General features: G+C 38.0%; 1 protein-coding gene across 1 annotated transcript; it reads left to right on the top strand.

The window, feature by feature from the left end:
• The first annotated feature begins 630 nt into the window (after positions 1-630).
• Positions 631-20692, top strand: LOC115686117 (structural maintenance of chromosomes flexible hinge domain-containing protein GMI1). Its single transcript, XM_030611309.2, has 38 exons — positions 631-760; positions 1289-1660; positions 1810-1842; positions 2065-2151; positions 2225-2280; positions 2955-3038; positions 3547-3619; positions 4208-4263; positions 4356-4461; positions 4577-4645; positions 5621-5707; positions 6632-6682; positions 7262-7397; positions 7599-7660; positions 7736-7864; positions 9379-9469; positions 9574-9608; positions 10655-10727; positions 10819-11001; positions 11216-11374; positions 11992-12013; positions 12124-12238; positions 12344-12460; positions 12770-13090; positions 13214-13323; positions 13422-13599; positions 13692-13800; positions 13904-13998; positions 14451-14549; positions 15140-15206; positions 16995-17080; positions 17159-17440; positions 17516-17650; positions 17885-17999; positions 18435-18639; positions 18749-18940; positions 19064-19384; positions 19830-20692. The coding sequence occupies exons 2-38, from the start codon at positions 1307-1309 to the stop codon at positions 20116-20118; spliced, it is 4782 nt and encodes a 1593-aa protein (XP_030467169.2). The 5' UTR covers positions 631-760; positions 1289-1306; the 3' UTR covers positions 20119-20692.
• Positions 20693-20794: the final 102 nt, after the last annotated feature.

Consider the following 20794-nt stretch of genomic DNA (forward strand, 5'->3'; position numbering starts at 1 on the left):
TGGTCGCCTCACCTGGGCTGGGCGGGCAATGGCGACCCTCGCCTGCCAAGGCGAGGGCGGCCTCCGCCTAAGTTGGGTGAGAAGAGAGGAAAAAAAAGAAAAGGAAATGGAAAAAAAGGAAAAAGGAAAAAAGGAAAGAAGATTCAAAAAAGTAAAAGACGAAAAAAATGGCGGGCGAGGGTCGCCCTCCGACTGAGGTGGGCGGGAAGAGATGAAAAAAAAGAAAATAAAAGAAAAGGAAAAAGGAAAAGAAAAACAAAAGTAAAAAAAAAGAAGATTCAAAAAAGTAAAAACTAAAAGTATCTTTTGGCTGGTGATATCATGTTTTTATTTGAGACTGAAATGGCAATTTTAAGTCTTATTCGAGACAAGATTTACTTTTATTCTTAAGATAAAATTTATTTCACGTCCTTATTAAGAAAAATGAAAGCATTTCGAGCTTTATTTGAAATTTTCCCGTAAATATTTGCACCATCGAGACGTCGCCGCTGCCGCGTCCACGTGGCGCGATCTCAAAGGGGGCCAGCCCTCCCGTCCGCGCGTCGCATCGGCCACTTTACGTCGTTCGGGGTTTTGCAAGAGTGCACAGGCGTCGCGCTCCGTCATCGTCTTCCCTCCCCCTTCCTCCTCCTCCTCGTCGTCTTGTCGCTCGCAGCATTAGGCACGAACAGCAGGGGCTGAAGTTTTCTCCCGTGGCTTTCTTTCCGCTGTATCTGCTGCATCGCCCTTCGCTCTCGCTCTCGCTCTCGCTCTCGCTCAGGCACGCTCTCGCCTTTTCCTTTTCCCTCTTCCTCTTCCTTGATTCGCGCTTTTCCGACGTTCACGTGGCGCCCGTGTTGTTCGAGTTTCGATCGGGTGGCCCGTGCTTGCTCGTTGATCTTTCTCTCGCCGGACCTGGAGTTGGTGCGCGAGGACGTCGTGTTAAAAGATCAGCTCTAGGAATTCTTTTTGCCTGTTGTCGCGTCGAGTCACGTTCGCGCGGTGCGTGACGTCGGAAAGAGTCTGGTTTTTTCGTTTGCTTCTGCCGGGCCCGTGTTTCGAGCCTGCTCGAACGATCGCTTTATCGGCCAATTCGTCTAAATGTTCTGATGTTCACAACACGCCGTGCCTTTTCTATGTGTTTGGTTCTGTATTACGAGAAAAGACCGGAAAGGAATCATCTTTTTGAAGCTCTGCAGTCGAATGTGCTTTGAGGGAGTGATGTTTTCCTCTGCTTTCTCGTTTGTGCTTTTCGACCCGTGTGATCTGTGTCGAGCTCAGCTTAGGCCATTTCCCTTTCGGGTAACAGATTCTGGGCTGGCTAAGGATGGAGCCGAGCCCGTCTAGTGGGAGCGACAGGAAGAGGCGCGTCGATCAGACGACGAATGATGGTGGTCATATCGACAGCGTATATAGATTTACAATACTGTTGCCGAATGGGACTACTGTGGGCATCACAATAAGGGACCCCAGCTCCTTCATGCCCCTTGAAGACTTCATACTCATGATCAAAGAAAGGTACGTTCGAGCCAAAGCACAGGATCCGTTGCTCAAGTTGAGACGTCCCATCGCATGGGAGAGCGATGGGTCGTATATAGAAGATGCCAATGGACATAAAATCAAAAGCAGAATCATTTTCGCCCACTTTAAGCCACACAAACGCCACATCTTGCATCTTCACGTAAGTATTGGGGCAAGTCATACTTCTTTCGCTTGCTTTGTCTTTTAATTTACTGAGAGTAGACTGTACCGGTGTTCTTATATCGTGCATATTCACTTTTATGGCTGTTCTTATTTTACTGTCTGTTTGTATTTTCTTTTCCCAACTAGGATGGGTCTGCCAACACAACTGATACTTTTGAGGTTAGTATTGTATTTCTTATCGCATCGTACCCAGCTGTTGATATATTCTGCAGGATGGGTATCACTTGCCCTCTAGGAGTTCTCTTGTTGTGAATTTTGCTAGTACCATATGGGGAGCGTATTATGGCCTTTTAACACATCACACATGCTATGATAGAGTTCCTCTGGTTCTCTGTGCTTCTTCAAGTGATTGCATTGATATGTGCATGAAACTTCTTGCAGAATATGTGGGATTTGACGCCCGATACAGACTTGTTGAAGGAGCTACCTGAAGAATATACTTTTGAAACTGCTCTTGCAGATTTAATAGTAAGTTGTCCTGATGATTTTGGAAGGTGAGATCCATGTTTGATGCCAAACTGACTCCTGCTCCTTTCACCAGGATAATTCCTTGCAAGCTGTGTGGGCTAATCCTCCGAAAACTAAAAGATTGATTAGGTGATGTCTTGATCTTGCTACGTGTTTATTAGGATTGGAACATCAACCTTTTTGTGGCTTAAAGCTGAGAATTTGTGGAACATTAGAATTAATATCGTGGCTTATGGTGGAAGCTGTACAAAGGTTGATTCTTCTCTGTGTCGATCTAGTTGTTGAACCGGGTGCATCTTAGAACTTCTCCTATAAATGGAACCTTTTCTTTTCAAAAGGAAACTTTTATACTAAGCAAATGTATAAAAGGTGAATAATGGCTTGTTTACTGGATAGATATGAACTACTGTAGACACGCATTTTTGTTGTTCAACTAAATTAGTGAACAATAAATCACTAGAGTAATGGAAAACAACATTGAAGCTTTTCCTTTGTTTGGAAGTATCACTGCCCTTTGCTAATTGCCAACAAAACTCTTCTTTAAGTCTGAACCACATAGGACTTCATCAATGCAAACATCTTTGTGCAATATATTATGAAATCATAAGTTTCAAGTGGAGACTGTCGCAGTTACTTTAACACGATATGTGAAATTAACCAGGATAGGTGTTTGATGCCATATGATCTCGTGTTAGCTATATTTCATCTGTCATCTTGGTGCTTGTGATAGCTGCATTCTTATTATTGACATTTTGTTGGGTTTGAACTTTGGTGCCTGGATCACTGTTGTTTTGAAATTGCAGCTTGGATATATCTGATGAAAAGATCTCAATCTTTGACACTGGCCCTGGAATGGATGACAGTGATGAGAACTCTATAACAAAGTGGTATGCAGTACTCTAAAGCAATGTTTTTTCTTCCCTCATTTAATTCAAACCCACACATACACCCACACACTCACGTGGTTATGGCAACTTATACCAATAACAGTATTTTGGCTAGAGGAGACAATCTTAGGGGTGAAATCTGTGCATTTGGTAAATTTTGGTTATCTAGTTGAAAATGAAGAAACAACATTTGTGAAATGATATTTCATACATACTATGATAATGTGGAGTTACATCTTCTTCAGATGATTATTTGAGTCAATTATCTATTTTTCAAAAGAGGCTGGTGCTACTTAAATGCAAAATGATAGCTTTTTTATGGAGAAAACTGACTGTATCCTTTCCAGTTATTTCTTTTAGAAATATACTTTATAGGGCAGACATTTTTTTTTCAAGAAAACAGAGATGCATAATTACAAAATTAAATTCCTTTGCTAGCAAGCCTTGGTTTCTGATTTCATTCTCTTTTTGTATCTTTTCGTGTATTGTTTTTATTCTTTTTGTCTAGGGGAAAGATGGGTGCCTCACTTCACAGAAAGTTTAAAGCTGAGGCAGTAGGTGGGAAACCTCCATATCTAATGGTAATTTCTCTTTAAACGTTTAACATTTATTGAATCTCCTAGTCTCTGCATAAAAAAGACATACAAAATGTCCTTTCGCAAGTAGCAGGAATCCATTGATATTTCCTAGAGATGGAAATTAATGCAAGCTAGTATCGCATGTGAATGATTGGTTGACTTCAATATATTTGGAGTGAATCGATTTTTCCGCAGCCATATTCATACACTGTCAAGTATGACATGAAATATTCAATGTCTTTAAAGAATTAACTTCCTTTTCCCGCAAATGTTGCTGATACCTTCCACTTCTCATCGGTGGAATTGATTTTCAAAGCTTTGTTGCGCCATGCAGCATTAGGATCATTGAAAAACAAAATCTTGTTGATGTGTATCTTTTCCCTATCCTCCCCCAAGAGAAAGCAAACACAAACTTCTGTTTTCTATGAGTCGGAATTATGCGAGAGAAGTTGACAGTATGTTCCTAACTAGCTGACAATTCACCGTTCCACTGCTTGGACATTGCTTTGAATCGGGAAAATTTAACTGTTTTAAATCTCTAGAAGTTCAAATTGCTTCTGGTTTCTCGATAATTTGTTGAGTGTGGTGCAGCCTTTCTTTGGCTTGTTTGGATATGGAGGACCAATTGCCTCTATGCATTTGGGAAGGTACGTTCCAGAGCATTATAGTTGTAGAAACTGGTAGCCCATGATATTTTGTAGAGGTAATTTACACCTCTTTACGTTTTAATGAGTTACAGGCATGCCGTAGTTTCTTCCAAGACTATGAAATCCAAGAGAGTATACATGTTACATCTGAAGAGAGAAGCTCTATTGAGCAGATCTGGTTCTCAACACTCTTGGAAAGTATGCAAGATCACTGATAACTTATTGTTGTCATATTTTTCTCTTGACTGGACTCCGTTATGTTCCATACATAGATTTATCCGACCAGTCATCATTTTCTTTATCATTTATTCAGACTGATGGTGGCGTAAGGGTTCCTTTAGAAAATGAAAGTGCCAGAGCACCTCAAGGAAGCTTCATGAAGGTAGACTTTTTCTAATTCATTCTTTCTGTTGTTGTATTTTAGTGTCAGTAGGACATTCTGCCACTACATGCCACATCTTTTCTTTTTTTATGTCCCGGAGAATTTTTGCATGTGTTTTTTCTGGGAAGGTTTTACTCAGCTAATCTCTCCAAAATCTGGTAAAAACCATTGTCTAGGAGGTTATTTGTCATGCTCTGACCTGAGCATCATCCCAAATTCTCCGGGACACTTCTTGAAAGCATGCCTTTTTCGTAACCTCCATTGCTCTAGAAATTTGTTTTTTGGCTTGGCCATGGCACAGGACTTGGAAGTGGTCATCGGTCAGTCGTCTTGAGTGACTATTAGGGTCTAGATTCTCTGATTATGCCAGTCAAAGACTTCTCAGGTCATGTCTTTACTTTGTCCTCAAGGCAAAGTTAGTCTTCCTGAGCAAATCTTAGGCTTTAGATTTTCTAATTATGTCACTCCACTAAAGCGGCAGTAAAATATATGTTCTTTTTGAGATATAAGATTGAAATATTTATAGGAGAGGTAACACAGTGGGAAGAGATAGGGAGAATTCAAAATCTAGGAGATGTGAGGCGAGTTGAGAACTATACATGAGTGAGAGATGAAACCCCCTCACAAGGATTATGAAACAAATAAGATGGCTGCTACTTTGAGTTAAGACATAACTCTTGGAACATTTGAAGTCAATAATGATTGATAGAAGACATCTTCACGCATGCCGGCATCTGTTGACGGGGTAAAGCCTCCAATATGAAGTTCTAAGCAAAAAATCTTATTTCTTTCGTGTACTGCCTTGGGCATATATATGTGGTTAATGACTTGAATGTATTGTTCTAAATACATTCTGCCGGTAAATTTTCAGGTATTTGTTGCTTTGTCACGAGCTGGTAAATATTGTGAATTCTCGATACCTAGACAATATGTTGTGATGTTTTAAAGCAGTCTTGTCGTGTAAAATCCGTACAGGTTGAGATTTTCAAGCCTAGAATGAAAAAGGTGAATCTATATCAACTCCAGTGCAAGCTGAAGGACATCTATTTCCCATATGTTCAGGTTTGCTGCCATCATATCTGTTTTTCTTTAGGATTTTGTTAAAGAGTGCCCCTAGGGCACTTGTTAAATCACAAATTGAGGAAAGTTTACAGTTTTAGATGCACTGTTTACTTGTGTTATGTGTAGTTGATGCTTTAGAAATCGATACATTTCATATAAGTATGCTTAACAAGTGTCCCGAGCACTCTTTAACAAGACTTTTATAGAGATGTTATAGCAAGAAACTATTCCACCACAAGTGGAAAAAGTCATGCTGGTCTTTTTCTCTTGGCTTTATGAGGTTCATCAGCTAAACTTGGGAAAGAGTCGTATCACTTTCGTAAAATTTAGAATGATCTATTTTTCTAACAATTTAAAAGGTTTTGCTAGATTTTTCAAACAGATCTGCATTTTTGCAAATTTTAGATGGTGCCTTGATGTCATCTTTGATTGCCTGGAGTTGTGGTGGTGGAAAGTTTAAGTTCTGCAGAAATTGGAGTAACTCAAACACTTCTGTTGATTTTGCCAAATAGAATATCGATGTAGTATCATAATTTCTTTAATGCTGCTATGAAAAATTACTGCTATAGCACATGTAATAATGCTATAATGCCATCACTGCAAAATGTTCATAAATGCTGCTACCAGATCAAGTTGGGTTCAGTTAGCAATTGTGGTCAATGTGGGATACGGCTTTGGTCAATGTCTTTGAGATTATTACTCTTGGCTATGATTTGAAACTATGCTAATGAGTTCTCCCTTCTGGTGAATTCATAACTATGACTAACTTGCTGTATTACTGGGGATATCAAGGTAGAGCAATGTTTAAGAGAGCAAGTAGTAGGTGAAATGACTTTTCAGGGTTATGAAGGTTTGCTTTTTTTCTATGAGGATCATATAGGATGCTTAGATTTGATTTTATCTCATTAGTTTGATTGTTTGCAGTGTGATGGTTTGTCTAATTTGAGGAGGACAACCAGACCGGTCCATTTCGAGGTATGAAATGCACTGTTGATACGGTAGCCTCTAATATTATCTCCTTCAGCCACTTGATGCTTTTATCTTTTTTGTCCACTTTGAACGGGTAGTCTTCTACATTCTTAATATTGGGATAGAAAAGGCACAATACTATGTTTTTCAGATTTACAAGCAATTTTGGATTTTCTTGTTTTTGCTATGCCTACAACTATATTAAGTAATTTGAGGCTTGCTATTTTTGACGGTTATGATATGAGCATGTTATAGTGTATGGTTTGTAGAAAAAATTGTACCCATTATTGCATTTATCTTTTTAGTTCACTGTGATCAGGCAGTCGTCTACATTCTTAATGTTGGGATAGAAAAGGCACAATCCAGCTATGTAACTATGTTGTTCAGTTTTACAAACAATTTCGGATTTCTTGTTCTCGCTATGCCTACAAATATATAAACTAATTCGAGAAGGTTTGCTATTAAGACGCTTGTGATATGAGCTTGTTATAGTGTATGATTTGTGGAAAAAATTGTTCCCATTATGCAATAATGGGATCTCATAGTAAGCTTTTTGCACCATGAAATGAGTTTGTGCTTTGTCAGGTTAATGGTATTGATTTAGCTGAAATTGAAGGCGGGGAGGTTGCAATCACCAACTTGCATTCATGCAATGGTCCTGATTTTATAATTCAAGTTCATTTTTCGATCACACCGGACACTGATGCTAATAGAATACTTGGTAAGTATCTGTAGTTCTCTGTCCCTTCTTTTTAAAAGAGGAGACAGTTTTATCGTCTTTTATTCTAGGTTGTCCACCTTTTATTGTTTTTAGGCCCTTCTTTTGGTCTGTTGGCATCAATGATTTTAGCACTAGTTTTACCTAAGAATGTGACTCAGATTGCGGCTTGTCTCTAATATAATAAGTCGCAACACTTTTCAGGTTCCACATCAATTCATGAGGCTAATGCTCGCCTGAGGTGTGTCTACTATCCTGTTGTTCAGGTATGGCAGTATATTCTTATAGTTTCTTTTCTTTTCAGTTTACTGTGGAGGAAGTTCTTTATTTAAGTACTCCAGGGGAAGGAAAACATCGAGAGAATCTTAGAGAAGTTAGAAGCTGATGGATGCAAAGTTGATGAAACCTATGAATCTTTCAGTCGCGTGTCAATCCGACGTCTTGGCCGACTGCTTCCAGATGCTCGCTGGGTGAGTTGTGGATCTTTTCGGATATTATAATCAAACTAAGAAAAGCTGATGAAACAAAACGCCCAGGCAACTCCCTTGCATTACATAAGATTAGGATGGTGAGATGCAGGCTTAAATGCCTAAAAACCAACAGAAAATTTCACGATCCTTAAATGTTATGCTGCTTTAAAGTAGTACAGCTTACATTGTTATTGATCACACATCTTCAAGCCTTTATCCTTTTGGATATGGCCCCCTGTTAACAGATGGTTATTTAAACTTTTCTTTTTCTCCGCTCTCTAAATCTAGTGGCCCAATAGTCCTTCATAATCCATTTTCCCCGAACCGTCCATGAAGCGAGGTTTAGACGCCTCGACCCATGGTTATCCTTTTGGAAGTTGGACAACTGTCACAGCCATTGCTCATCTGATGGATATTAGTGCATCAAGAAAGGAAGCATTCTGCAAACCTGAAAAAAATTTGATTAAATCTTCAGCAAATGGAAGTTGGACGACTGTGACAGCCATTGCCCTAGTATGAAAGATCAAACAGTCGTAGCTCATTCCCTGCATGAAATTAAGCAAACGCGATGTGTTTAAAGCTGGTATCAAGTATAACTTCCTAGGCTGGTTAAGTTTTTTATATTTTGGCCAGGCTGGTTTATAGGTTTGATGAGACCACTTTCTTACCTTTATGTTGCGGCTGCTGTGCTGGGAATAGCAGATATCATGTGACGGGTTGCGTGTATTGCATGCTAGAACAACGGTGAAACATCAGGACGCCATTTCAAGACTTCTTTGCTGTTGTGCTGCAGTGCAACTCATTTTTATCAACTCTAGTAAATTTTCCAAATGGTTAACCCCATCAAAACATGCTCTACCTCTTTCCTTGGTGGGCAATCTTGCCCAAAACTTATAGTCAATATCAATGTGCTTTCATGTCCAGCAAATGCCTGTGGCAACTCATTTAGTCTATGACAACTGCTAAAATCTACTTTTTCTTTCTTTTTTTTTTCATATATTTGCCCACTTCAATTGCATTTGCTCATTTCTGTTCCTCCCTTGTAGTGCATATATGCAAATGTTGACATCATCTTCTTCAAGCTATTGAGTCAGCTAATAAGACTCATTTTGCAGTAAATGGGTCTCTAATATGCTTATACATGTATTTTTCTCGATTTTACTCAATTAACAGTGAAGGTTTTATGTAATATTCACCTCGTATCTTGTGGAATATCATCAAAGGTAAGATTTATTCCAAAATGAAGGAATTTCTGACAAGATTTTCAAGAAAACACAAATACTCAACATATATATACATAGTGGTTTATCTTATAGAAATTTTATGTGCACGTTGAGAAGGTCCTATTTGAGAAACTTGATCTAATTGAAAATTTTGGGATTAAATCGCGTCAATGTCAAATGTTCGATGCTTCCACTGTCTCTGCTTATTTGCTAACTTGATTATTAACAAAAAAAGAAAAAAGAAAAAAAAAGCGTTGTAACCAATATCCTAATGGTTGCTTTCTACCACAGGGTTTGCTTCCATTCATGGAAGAGAGACATAAGAAAGGAGATAAAGCTCACTTATTCAGGAGATCTTTCTTTAGAGTTAAATGCTTTATTGGTACTGTTATCACTGATTATTCGGACCTTTCCTATCTGATGAGACTGCATTTTCTTCAATTCTATACATCATGAATATGTCTGACATAAAATTTGATGATGCAGAGACTGATGCTGGATTCTCTCCAACAACTTCTAAGGTGAGGGGAGCTCTACTGCCTATACATGGGCCATCAAGCTTTCAGTATTAGAATACTTCATGTTCCCAGTTGTAATATTTTTATGTAACTCAAGAATTTCCATTTTGATCTACTGAAAACATATGGAATAGAGATTTCTCGTAGTAAGGCCAAACAGAGCGTGCAGTTTCTGAGGTGCAAACTGGAGCAGGAACACAAAAAATGAAAAATGTCTCCAGATTATTCATATGTTTCCAAAGTGATTCTTCTGAAATTTCATGATGTATGTTGGTGGGAATGTGCCCTTTTATGGATAAAATGGTAGCATTTTTAATGTGGCTGTCATAAGTTTGATCAGAGTTGAGTCCTCTTTATGTTGACATATTAGTACATTTGAATTCAATGTCTTAGTAGTTCCTTTTAAGTGTTATATCTGTGGGCAAAACATGTTGTCATTCGTCTATTATATATCAGTTGACAGTAATGTTTCAAATCTTTCTCATTGCTGTTACCTAGCCAGGGAGAAGGTTAGAACTATGCAAACACAGTACCTGTATGCCTTTGCAGTAGAATAATGCTTTTATTGAAATTTAAAGGTTTTTTGAGTTGACACACGTAGATTTTAGGATGAGTTTATGATATCTTAACACAATTTAATAAATTTTTTAAATTCAATTAATTGGAAACGGCAATAAGTTTGATGATCAAAATTTCAAAGACAGGTCTTCTTCACTTCCTTTTCTTTTGGTTCTTCATTTGTCTAATATCTGTTGAGCTGACTCTTTGCTTGATAAGCAAATAATGTACTTTCGGAAAACATTGAAGCTAAAACATGTCTTTCTTATGTAAATGGTTCAGTACTTGAAATACTTTGCTTTACAGAAAGAGTAATTGAAGGCCAAAAATAGGTAGATTGGCATAGAGTCCTAATCTAAATTGCTAAATTAAAGGACCAAAATAGGTAGATTGACATATAGTCCTCATCTAAATTGCTTGAGAAATGTAAATTGCTCATCTTCTTGTGGAACTTTCATATAGAGATGCTCAGTGCTCCTTACTTTTTACAGACAGATTTGGCCCAGCACAGCCCATTTACCAGTGCTCTTAAAAAAATTGGCAGGCCTCTTGATGGAGTTAAAGGTCATGCTTGTATTTACACCCACTATCTTTTTCTTGAACTTACATGGTTTTCACTTTAAAGTCCTTAATGAATCTTTTTTCCATTATGTAGAAATAAAATTTAAAATCTGTAGAGAAGAGAAGTTGTTGACTCCTTTACAATTGGAAAAGGAATATTGTGATTGGATTATCCAAATGCATGAACGTTATGATGAAGAGGTTGACAGCGGCGAAGACCAAGCTGTTTTCATAATCAACCCTGGAAACAAGAAGGCACTTGGTGTATCATCTGACGGTATGTAGAAGTATTTATATCATAATTTAGTGGATCACCAGTTAAGCTCAGCTATGTCGCATGCTAGTGGCTTGCCATTCAGTCTTTTCGTGTTTTGGGCAAAATGCTTGATATTTTTTGAACTTCTTCAACTGTACTGCTTCTGGTTTTACCTATTATTTGTTTGTTTTGCTTCTCATGGTGCAATTGGTTAATTTAAATATCTATATCTTAGTTGTGAGAGTGCACCGTCGGATGAAAAGGAAGGGAGTATCTTGGAGACGTGGCCAGAAAATCAAAATTCTGAAAGGAGCATGTGCCGGAGTGCACAACAACAATGTTTATGCTACTCTGGAATATTTTTTGCTTGAAGGACTTCAAGGAGACGGTGGTGGTAAGAAATGTTATACATGCATGCATTTAGTTGCTTTTATTTTGAGCTTTCTGCCAAAACGATACTTTTATTGTGGCCATGGTAGATTATCTCAGTACGTCTAACAGATCATGTTTATACTTAACAGAATAGAATCTTCTGTTGAGCATGCGATATGAAACAGAAAGAGATACACTGCGTTAATATGTACAGACGTTATAGTTTCTTTGGTAACTCTAAGTTTCAAATGTGTGCCCGTCCCATATTAGTGAAAAGTTTTCCGACAATTTTATTATTTCGCCATCAATGAATTATTTATGTTAAGTTTTCCAAGGAATTTTGGACTGAAAGGGAGGTTCCTTAGAAGTGCCGCACATCAATCAGTGGCAGCATTTTCCATTTGAACCATAAGTCAATACTTATGTGCATGAGGATTGAAATGAAAGAATTAGATCATGTATTAAGTTGGAGAAAAACCTTTGGATCAAGTTTTAACCGTCTATCTGCTCATAGGGGATTTTTAAATGAGAAGATCCCTCAACTTGATTGAGAAAACAGTTTATTTATTGTGACGATGTTTCTCTATTCTGTTCAATTAAGTGTATTGGTCAATTAATCTGATGGTCTTGTCTCTGCAGGGGAAGCACGAATCATGTGCAGGTAAATCACTTGTTGATCTTCTGTGGTTGAAGTATTTTCAGTTTTCATCAACCGATTGGATACCTCAAGATTCTGCTAACAAGCTGTCCCTGCGTTATTGTGGGTAAAAGGCCGCTAGGGGTGCCTGATGAGAAAGGCTGCATCCTCAATAAGCATGATGGAAATGTTTGCTTGGAGGTTCAGAGTTCTGTATCTATACCTATTGGAGTCATTGACTCTGGAAAGGTATCTATTTAATTTTTTGAATGTCATTTTACTTGTTTATGTCATATTATGTCCAGAATAGCAATTCTTTGTGATCTCTACTCAATCTTGAGCTTTTAAACACAGTTAGTAGCTGTTGGGAAATCCGAGTGGGAGTGCCAGTTGGAGAAGCACCGCTTGAAAGCACCATCTTCGATTGACTTGCTAGATGCCAACCAATGTGAAGAGTTAGGAGTTCATGGGGTAAGTGTCTCGTTAGGGTTTTGTAAATCGATCTTCAAATTTTGACCCCAAAAAAAATCAATCTTCAAATCACATGTGACTGCAGGCAGTATTTATTAAAGCATCCTATATAACCTTGTTCGAGTATTTTATAGCATTTACGTGAAATCTGTGGGTCTGAAAGATTTAAGAGCTAAAGAGAATTTCTGCTTGGTGATACATATTGTTCCTTCTCCTCAGAATAACCGCTGACCTGAAAATACTATTATCTGTCCTCTGTCTATATTACTAGCCTATTCATTTTTTGTTTTTTAATCTTTTTGTTTTCAGGCAGTACCAGTTCATGCACCCATTCCTGCTGGACAAGACCCTCCAAAGGAAATTGTAGCAGTTGTACGGCCAGCAAATTTCAGTTACTCCACTGCCCCAAAGAACTTGGATCAGAAGTACATTGTCAAAAATAAAATGGAAATGTCTATGGAAGTCAAATTCAGTGGCGATTCTGACAATGGTCAAGAAAGTCATCTCTATTCATCTCGCGTGACACCGTCTAGTCATAGAGGATTTCATGGTCTATACATCTTTTCCTTGCAGCACAAGTCACATGACCTATTTCAGAAATCCGGTGTATATAGATTTTTGTTCCATACGGTAAGCAAGCCTCTTCCTTCCCTTTTCTGCCAGCAAAAAAAGCAGGGACAAACTTTATTACCAAATACTCTTTTTACAGTGTAATACCTCTCAATCATTTTGTTGATATATACTTGAGATCAGGATGAGACAAGCTGTAAGAACTGTGAAAAAGAGGTAACAGTTCATGCATCTGCTGAGGTTGGAAGGTGGCAACTTTTGGGATATGATCAGAATAAGCATCTTAAAGTCAGGTAAGGATGGTAAGAAGTTTTTGAAAGTACCAATTTTGTTCTTTTGTTTATATGTGGCGCTCCAGGTTTATAATGTAATTTATGGGCTATTTTGACAGGGTTGGATCATGCTTTACACCTTTAGATGTTGCATGTTATGACAGATATGAGAACCTCATCCCATTTCCATCAACTCCAAAAGTCAATTTGCAATTCAAGATGCGCAAAGGCACGTTGATTTGTGTAAAGAAAATGAAGGCATGCCGTTTGGCCGATAAAAAGACTCTAAGAATTAAGGTACCATGCACATCTATGTATGTCAGGCCCATCTCAGATTTGTACACTTTACAACGCATTGTTGTGGTAACTCAGATTTACCGATTGTGTAGGATTTACTAATAGAAAGTGGGGATTTAGACATTATCCGGCCAAGCTATGAGGGCACAATGCTTCTATGTCCACCAGATGAATCTTTGTCAATTTCTGTACCATGTCAAGGTATCACATTCCAGATTAAATTCCTTTACAGGCATGAGCACAAGATTTGGTGATTGTTCAGCTATTGATATGCCTGGCAATTATTTTCTCAACTTTCTCATAGTTATTCCTGGACACATGCGGCGAGTTTTGGCACATCCATCTATGCAAAGTATTCAAATGCTTCCTGGGTGCATAGTACAAGAACTCAAATTGGAGGTAAAAGCAGATCCTCTCAAGCCCTTAAGCCTAATTGTGAATGAAGTTTCTAGCATTATTTGTATGAGACAATACTCAATCACGTTCAGACTGTTACTTGTGTGCACATATTGCATAGTCATAGTCCTCAGCGCGTTTTCCTGATCGCCATGGCAATTATTTTACTTGCCATGTATAGTTCTTAGTCTTTCATAAGGTATCTTATTGGATGGAAATTGAGGCCTGGTCTTTCTCCTTTCAAAAGAAAAGTAACAAGTATCTGAGGCAGAACTTCTTTGAACTTTTTTATCATGTACCTTGTAGAACTTCACCGTACAACAGAAAAAGAAGTACAAGATGACCTGTTCCAAACTGGAATTATCATTGTGTTTAGCATATATTCCGCTGTATATTTGCAGAAGCAATTATTTGGCACCCTTGCTTATGCCTTTCGTTTGATTCATTTCCTTCAGATGTTTGATGCATATGGAAATCATGCATTGAAGGGATCTGAAGTTCTTTTGAAGGTTGAGGGATTTTCCATTGAAGATCAGATGGGTAAAAAGCACAAGGTGATGTGCTTTCCCAAATTCCCTGCGGTGCTAATGAGTAAATTCTGTAAATGGTGATTTGTTCTCTTATTCTATGTTTGGAAGATGAAGGAAAATGGGAAAATGAAAATTTGGGTGGAAAGTGGGTAGGTGAGAATTCGGAATTTTCGTGAGTATGGAAGGAAAAGTCAGTTTTGTGTACTTACACCTAAATTTTCTTCCCCCCACTCTCCCAAACAAAGCTTTAAAGATGGCCTTTGTTGACACATCGGCATTCAATTAAGCATCTTAGTCAGGGCACTTATATTTCCGTAGTTGTGTATGAGGTGCATGGGACTGTTTAACTGAAGCAACATGAACTTTGTGGTGATTTTGCTCTCATTTTTACCTACATTTATGTTGTTATTATTGGGAATGACCCTGCTGACATTTTAGATATTGGGCATAAACTGTCGAAACGTTGAAGTAGCATGTTGGTGGCCCAAAAAAGAATTGGCGTAGTTGTAGATGTGTATTGTGTATTCATACAATATTTGAAGCACCAAATCCATTGATAATGATTTAACCTCTGTCAAAAATTATTTAAGACAAGGAATGAATTTCTTGTTCAGGTGGATCATGATGGATTTGTTCATCTTGGTGGCATGTTGAAAGTTACTGCAGGTTACGGTCAAGATGGTATGAGCCTTGAGTTTGTAGCTTAAACTTTTACTTTGATCTCTTGTAATGTTTTCTGGGAAATCTTTTGTTGAAGGAATCTATGCTTGCAAAAGAACATCAAGTGAAGTAGAGTGGAGTATAGCTCAAATTCTTGCAATAACTTTCACAAGCTATATCTGAATTTTTATGAAACCATGTACTCACCATTTTAGGGGGCAAGTGGTCTGTTAGGACTTACTCTCAGGCATATTTCCTTCTCTTTTTGCAGTTTTGTAGCTCAGCTCGTGATTACATATTAATTTACTGATTGAGTCTGCAACCAAGAATGCTACTACTAGGCCTATGGCCATTCGAAATAATGCCCATTTATGGTCCAATTTATAATCCCAACCTTCTACAGTTAGTATCACGTTGTAAACTATTATTGGGTCCATCATCGATGGGGCATTTTCTTTACAATGCAATGCCTGTTAATTTTGATTATCGTGACTAACTTCTTAGTTCCTACACGTGCCATGAAATCAATGCAGTTTGTTTTGAATTGAAGTCTCTACCGAGGGTGGACTCATAAATCTTGATATAATAAAGGAAGTTACAAGAAGCAAATAACTTGGAAACTCAATAGTAAAAGAAAAGCATACTCAGCCTATCATAATTACCTTTTCTCACTGAAAAGTTTCATCCTTATTCTAAAATAATCTATACTTGTTTTCATTCTTTTCGAACTAATATCTCTTTCTTGATGAGGGTTCGAAAACTCTTGCTAGTAAAGCGACAACTCGATCATATGTTCTTTTTTGGAGTTTTTCTTGTCTCTCTTGGTGAAATAACTTTAACCTTAATTGAATTGAAAATGAGAAGAACTTAGCCATTATGTAAAACATAAGAAACATGAGAGGTAGCATTATTGACGCATAGCTTGGGGTTTACTGTAATGAGAACAAAGTTTGAGTTTCAATTTACCATACTAATTGTTTTAATTGACTCAAAGAAAGGATTGCATTAATCATCCAGTAGACTCGATGAATCAATATTTTAAGAGTATTACATTGGGTCACCTTTCATATCTTCAAACTTATGCATTGACATACAGTTTATTCGATTTAGTATAGTTACGCTCTAGGTCTATCTACTTCAGTTATTCATTGTAGCGTTGATCAATCAAAGCTTAACATGAATTCTGTAAACAAGGATTTGGGTACTCCCAATACATGCGGTAAATAATAATCCCTTTTCTCAGAGTGCAGGCTTTCTGTGATATGGACATGAAATCCCATAGTTTCATCAAGAAGGTGTTTTATTTTAATTTTGCTTCTTGGACATTTCAGTCGATGATAATTTATTTTAGTAAAATTACGTGTCTGTATTTCATTTTCACTCAGCATTTATCTTAATACTTCTGTTTAAATTTTATATGGAGTCACTAACGAGATTTGTGGGTAGGGGGATGAGTAAGGAACTGAGAATGTAATGTTCCCTTCGTAATTGTGATTTTAAAGCTTTGGTCAAAGTCTATTTTTCTGTATGTGTATGATCATGTTCTGATAATTTTATACTATTACAATAAGGATTAGGAGTGTTAGGCATCTGAAAAAAGTGCAATTTCTTTACCAACAACTATTTATGTTGTTAAGTTCACTGGAGGGTATGAATTCACATTTCATTTTATTGAAAGAAACTCCAGTTGGTTCCAGACTGTCATCACTTAGCAGCTGCGCTGAAAGTGAAGCTTCAATAGTTGTACTATTAAGTGTTTTGAGTTTCACTGACTGTCTGGGGATATCTACATTCATTACCTGCATACAGCATCACTGTCTGTTATAGCCGGTGGTGAAGAAATATTCAAGGAAGAGTTCCAAACAGAAAAAAGGGAGCTCAGAGTTGCAGAACCAGTTAGTATAGTCTTCTGCTTTTAGTTGCACAATGATTTCAATTTCAGAAACTTGTTTTAATGTTGGCTTGATTTGCAGGTGCCTCAGCTTTGTGCAGCTGGTTCCCAACTAGAAAATTTTGTCTTCGAAATTGTGGATTCAGAGGGTAATCTCGATGAGAATATCCACAACGATGAAGGAAATGGCCATTTTCATACACTTTCCATCAAACTGGACTCGTCCGTTACAAAATCGACCACTTTATATGCTTTTCGAAAGGGGAGATGCACTATTCCTTCTCTTACTGTCCCTCAAGATGCTGGGTGCTTTAGCTTTTCTGCTGTTCATTCTCGTCACCAAGAGTTATCTTTAAGCATCAAGGTCGCAATGTTTATTTCTGGTAATTTGTTGGTAATTTGCATTGGTACATTTATCGTACTTGATTTGTGTATGCAGATTGGCGTTCAGCCTTCTTCAGATTTGCAGCCTGAGATTCAAACTGTATGTCGAAATAGGGATGCAATGATGCTTCAGGACACATCAACCCCTATTGATGTACAGAATGTACTTTCCATCATCAAGAATGAGAAGGTATTGTATTAGATCTTTATTGATTGCTATCATAAATCTGGTTACTTGTGGTTTATAAATTCCCACTGTAATCTTGTAGTCATAATTATTCTTTTAAGTACCTGGCTTTAAGATTCTAAATTTAAGCTTTTCTCATGTTCCAATGAGTTCAGTTAGTTGCAGCTATTGCCCATCATTCTCACATACTTATGTGATCAGTTGTGCTTTATGACTTACAATTACTGCTCCTCGCAGGTTCTTGAGGATGACATTCTTGAAACTGGTTCGCGAATTGGACATCGGGAAAAGGTACTGAAGTTGCTGCATGACCGGAAGGTTGAAATAGAGCAATCCTTGATGGAGTTGGGAGGTGATTCGTCTTGGTTAATGTCATTTCTGAAGGATAATTGGTTTTCATAAATGCATGCAACACTCTTTTGCGATGATGTGCATTTCTTTGCCCTTGTGGTCTTGTCAATATCAGTGACCTACGGCTACTTAGTTTGGAAAGTTTAAAGAATATAAATCCATATTTTGATTGTCATATTATGACTCTCATAGTATTATCATCTTTGTCTCTAGATGAGAGAATGTGATGCTTTTTAAAGAACGATTTGCCGTTCATTCCAATGTACAAAATATATAGATCTAAATCAAGTTAGGATGAAAATGATTGCTCTGTTAATGGTTGCTTTTCACCAAAATCACCTGGGGCGCAATTATTCATTTTACCTAGCAAATTCAGTTGTGACAAGTAGGACCTACATTACCAAGTTAGGTTTGTGTGGATGACCAACTTTTACAGTTTATGCAGAGCCTTCCCCCTTGAACTGCTTTTTCACCAAAGAGGAAATGATGGACATGATAGAAAACAGAGATGGCTCGGCGGCTTCTGTTCTCTGTGAACTTATCAGAAATTTTCCTTCAGAAGGACCGCATAGAAGATCTAGAGATGGCATCATTGGTGTGGTTGCACTTCTTGGAACAATTTGCAATATTGAGCTTAGCAGGTAAACTATCACTGACCCTTCCATCTGACCCACTTGTTCAATGTTGCAAATTCCCTTTTTCACCTTTTAGAGAAATCGATACCTAAAGTTGCATTTTTCCATTTCGAAGGATCTTAGCCAAGTATCTGGGTGAAGATCAAATGCTTGGGATTGTGTGCACAAACTTTGAGACCGCATTTAGTCTCGAGAAGTATGACGAAAACGGAGAAGTTGATCTCCAAAATGCTGTTTATGCAAAAGCAGCTGAACTTGGCAAGTCTATTAGTCGTGAATTCCGTGTCATATGTCTTGAGGAAATAAGGTACAAAAGTCGTAATATTTTTTATTTTATAACATTTAGTGTTATGGAAGATCATATTCCTCAACCAACTTAATTGAGTTGTCGAAAGCATTTCCTCAGTCATTTGCAATAAATCTTTGGCAGCCCATATAGAGGAGAGTTTGAAGGCTGTGATCCTCAGAGGAAACTGGCTTTGCCTCATCCTACCTTGCCCAATGGAGAAATTCCTCCGGGCTTCATGGGATACGCAGTTAACATGGTCGACATAGCCGTCGATCATTTGATTACAAGAACAACCAAAGGCCTTGGTCTTCGAGAAACACTGTTTTATCGGTTTTTTGGCAAGTTACAGGTTTATGACACCAGAGAACACATGAAGCAGGCTCGTGTCTGCATAGATCACGGTGCTGTATCGCTGGACGGTGGGATAATACGAGAGGATGGATTGATTTCTCTTGGCTTCTGGTATCTCTGTTTCTCCCTCCAATTTCCAGATGTTGCAAGTAACTAGAAAATTTCTGTGACCAGGATCTGACCTAACTGAAATCAAAATAGAAAAGGAAGTTGGTTGCTATTTAGTGATCAAGCTAAATATATACTTCTTTGCATTTTTTTTTTAGATTGAGAAAAGGGTGTGAGACATTTTGGATGCATAGTCAATCATTCTTCAAATTGATCAAGGAAGTTTTTTCTTTGCTGTAAAAGCTGTAGCAGGAGCAAGGACATCCTGTGGGTTTTTTCTTCTAATCGTTTCATTATTTTAAACAAGTTTCACAACACTGTACTACATGCTTTGTTGATTATTACAGCTCCTGAGTTCTTGGTTGACCTGTTTGCTAGTTCACGTTTTACGGGAGGATATCTCCATTTTCTGCTACGAGTGACCTGGTTTACCATTTTACCTCTTCAGGAAGCCAGACATATTCTTTCCTGTTGTCATGTCAGAAATTCAGATCAATGCTTCGCCAGAGAGTTCTCAACTCAAGATGCAGATTGAAGAGGCTATGTCAGAGTTAAGAGTGACCGTCCACAAGATACGTAAGATTACAAGAGCTTGTGAGGAAGATAAGCGGCAATTTTATGGGAAGACTAAGGAATTTCATAAGTTAATGGACACGGCACAGGCTTTCATGAAAAATCACTGTCCGAAGTTGGAATCCTGCCCGAAAGAATTTGTCTCCCCTACCATGCCCTTGTGAATTATTTTTAGTTTTATATTTTTGGGCTTGGAAAGATGGGATTATTGTCTATGCCAAGTAAATGAAAGATAACCAGAGTACTTCTGTGCAGCTACCAATTTTATGGAATTGAAACTGTGGAGAAACGCAGAGAAATGTGCTTCTTGGAAAATGCACGTCCTATAACCCCTAACCATGGCTAAGGATATCTGCTAGTACTGTTTTTCGAGCAGCCTCGCCATCACAGCTCGCACCGCAAGTCAAACATCTTTGTCCTCTTTGATGGATTGACAATCCGGAATCATAAGTCATTTGGCATCGCTTCATCTATCGCCCCAAATTATGAGTTTCCGAATCAATGCTAATGAGAATGCGTGTTATTTGCAGATGTTTTCCATGATCTCGGATAGAATGTCGATTATATTGACTGCAGTACTCTCTGCACTTGTGGAACACACTTGATAGAAGCCAGTACAGAAACCATGGTCTGATGTACTTGTCCTTCATCAAGTCCTGCTGAATGCCCAAAGTTTTATATGCCTGTTTTGGGCGGTTTATATTTAAAATTCTCAATTAGAATGGGTTCTTCTTTTAAGGATAAGGGGGAGATAAAAAGAGAAAAGCGAGAGGTTCAGATTATTGCAGACAAGCAAGCAGCTTTTAGGGGAGTTAAAACAAAGCGATCGACAAACACACC

Source organism: Syzygium oleosum, unplaced genomic scaffold (assembly GCF_021117445.2).
Source record: "Syzygium oleosum isolate NSW1041296 unplaced genomic scaffold, Sole_v2.1 Sole_v2.31, whole genome shotgun sequence".
NCBI classification, from domain to species: Eukaryota; Viridiplantae; Streptophyta; class Magnoliopsida; order Myrtales; family Myrtaceae; genus Syzygium; species Syzygium oleosum.

Coding starts and splice junctions, on each gene's coding strand:
- LOC115686117 (XM_030611309.2), top strand. CDS start 1,307: ATGGAGCCGAGCCCGTCTAGTGGGAGCGACAGGAAGAGGCGCGTCGAT. Junction 4,462..4,576: donor GTTCTCAACACTCTTGGAAA/GTATGCAAGATC, acceptor TCATTTATTCAG/ACTGATGGTGGCGTAAGGGT. Junction 7,398..7,598: donor TGATGCTAATAGAATACTTG/GTAAGTATCTGT, acceptor AACACTTTTCAG/GTTCCACATCAATTCATGAG.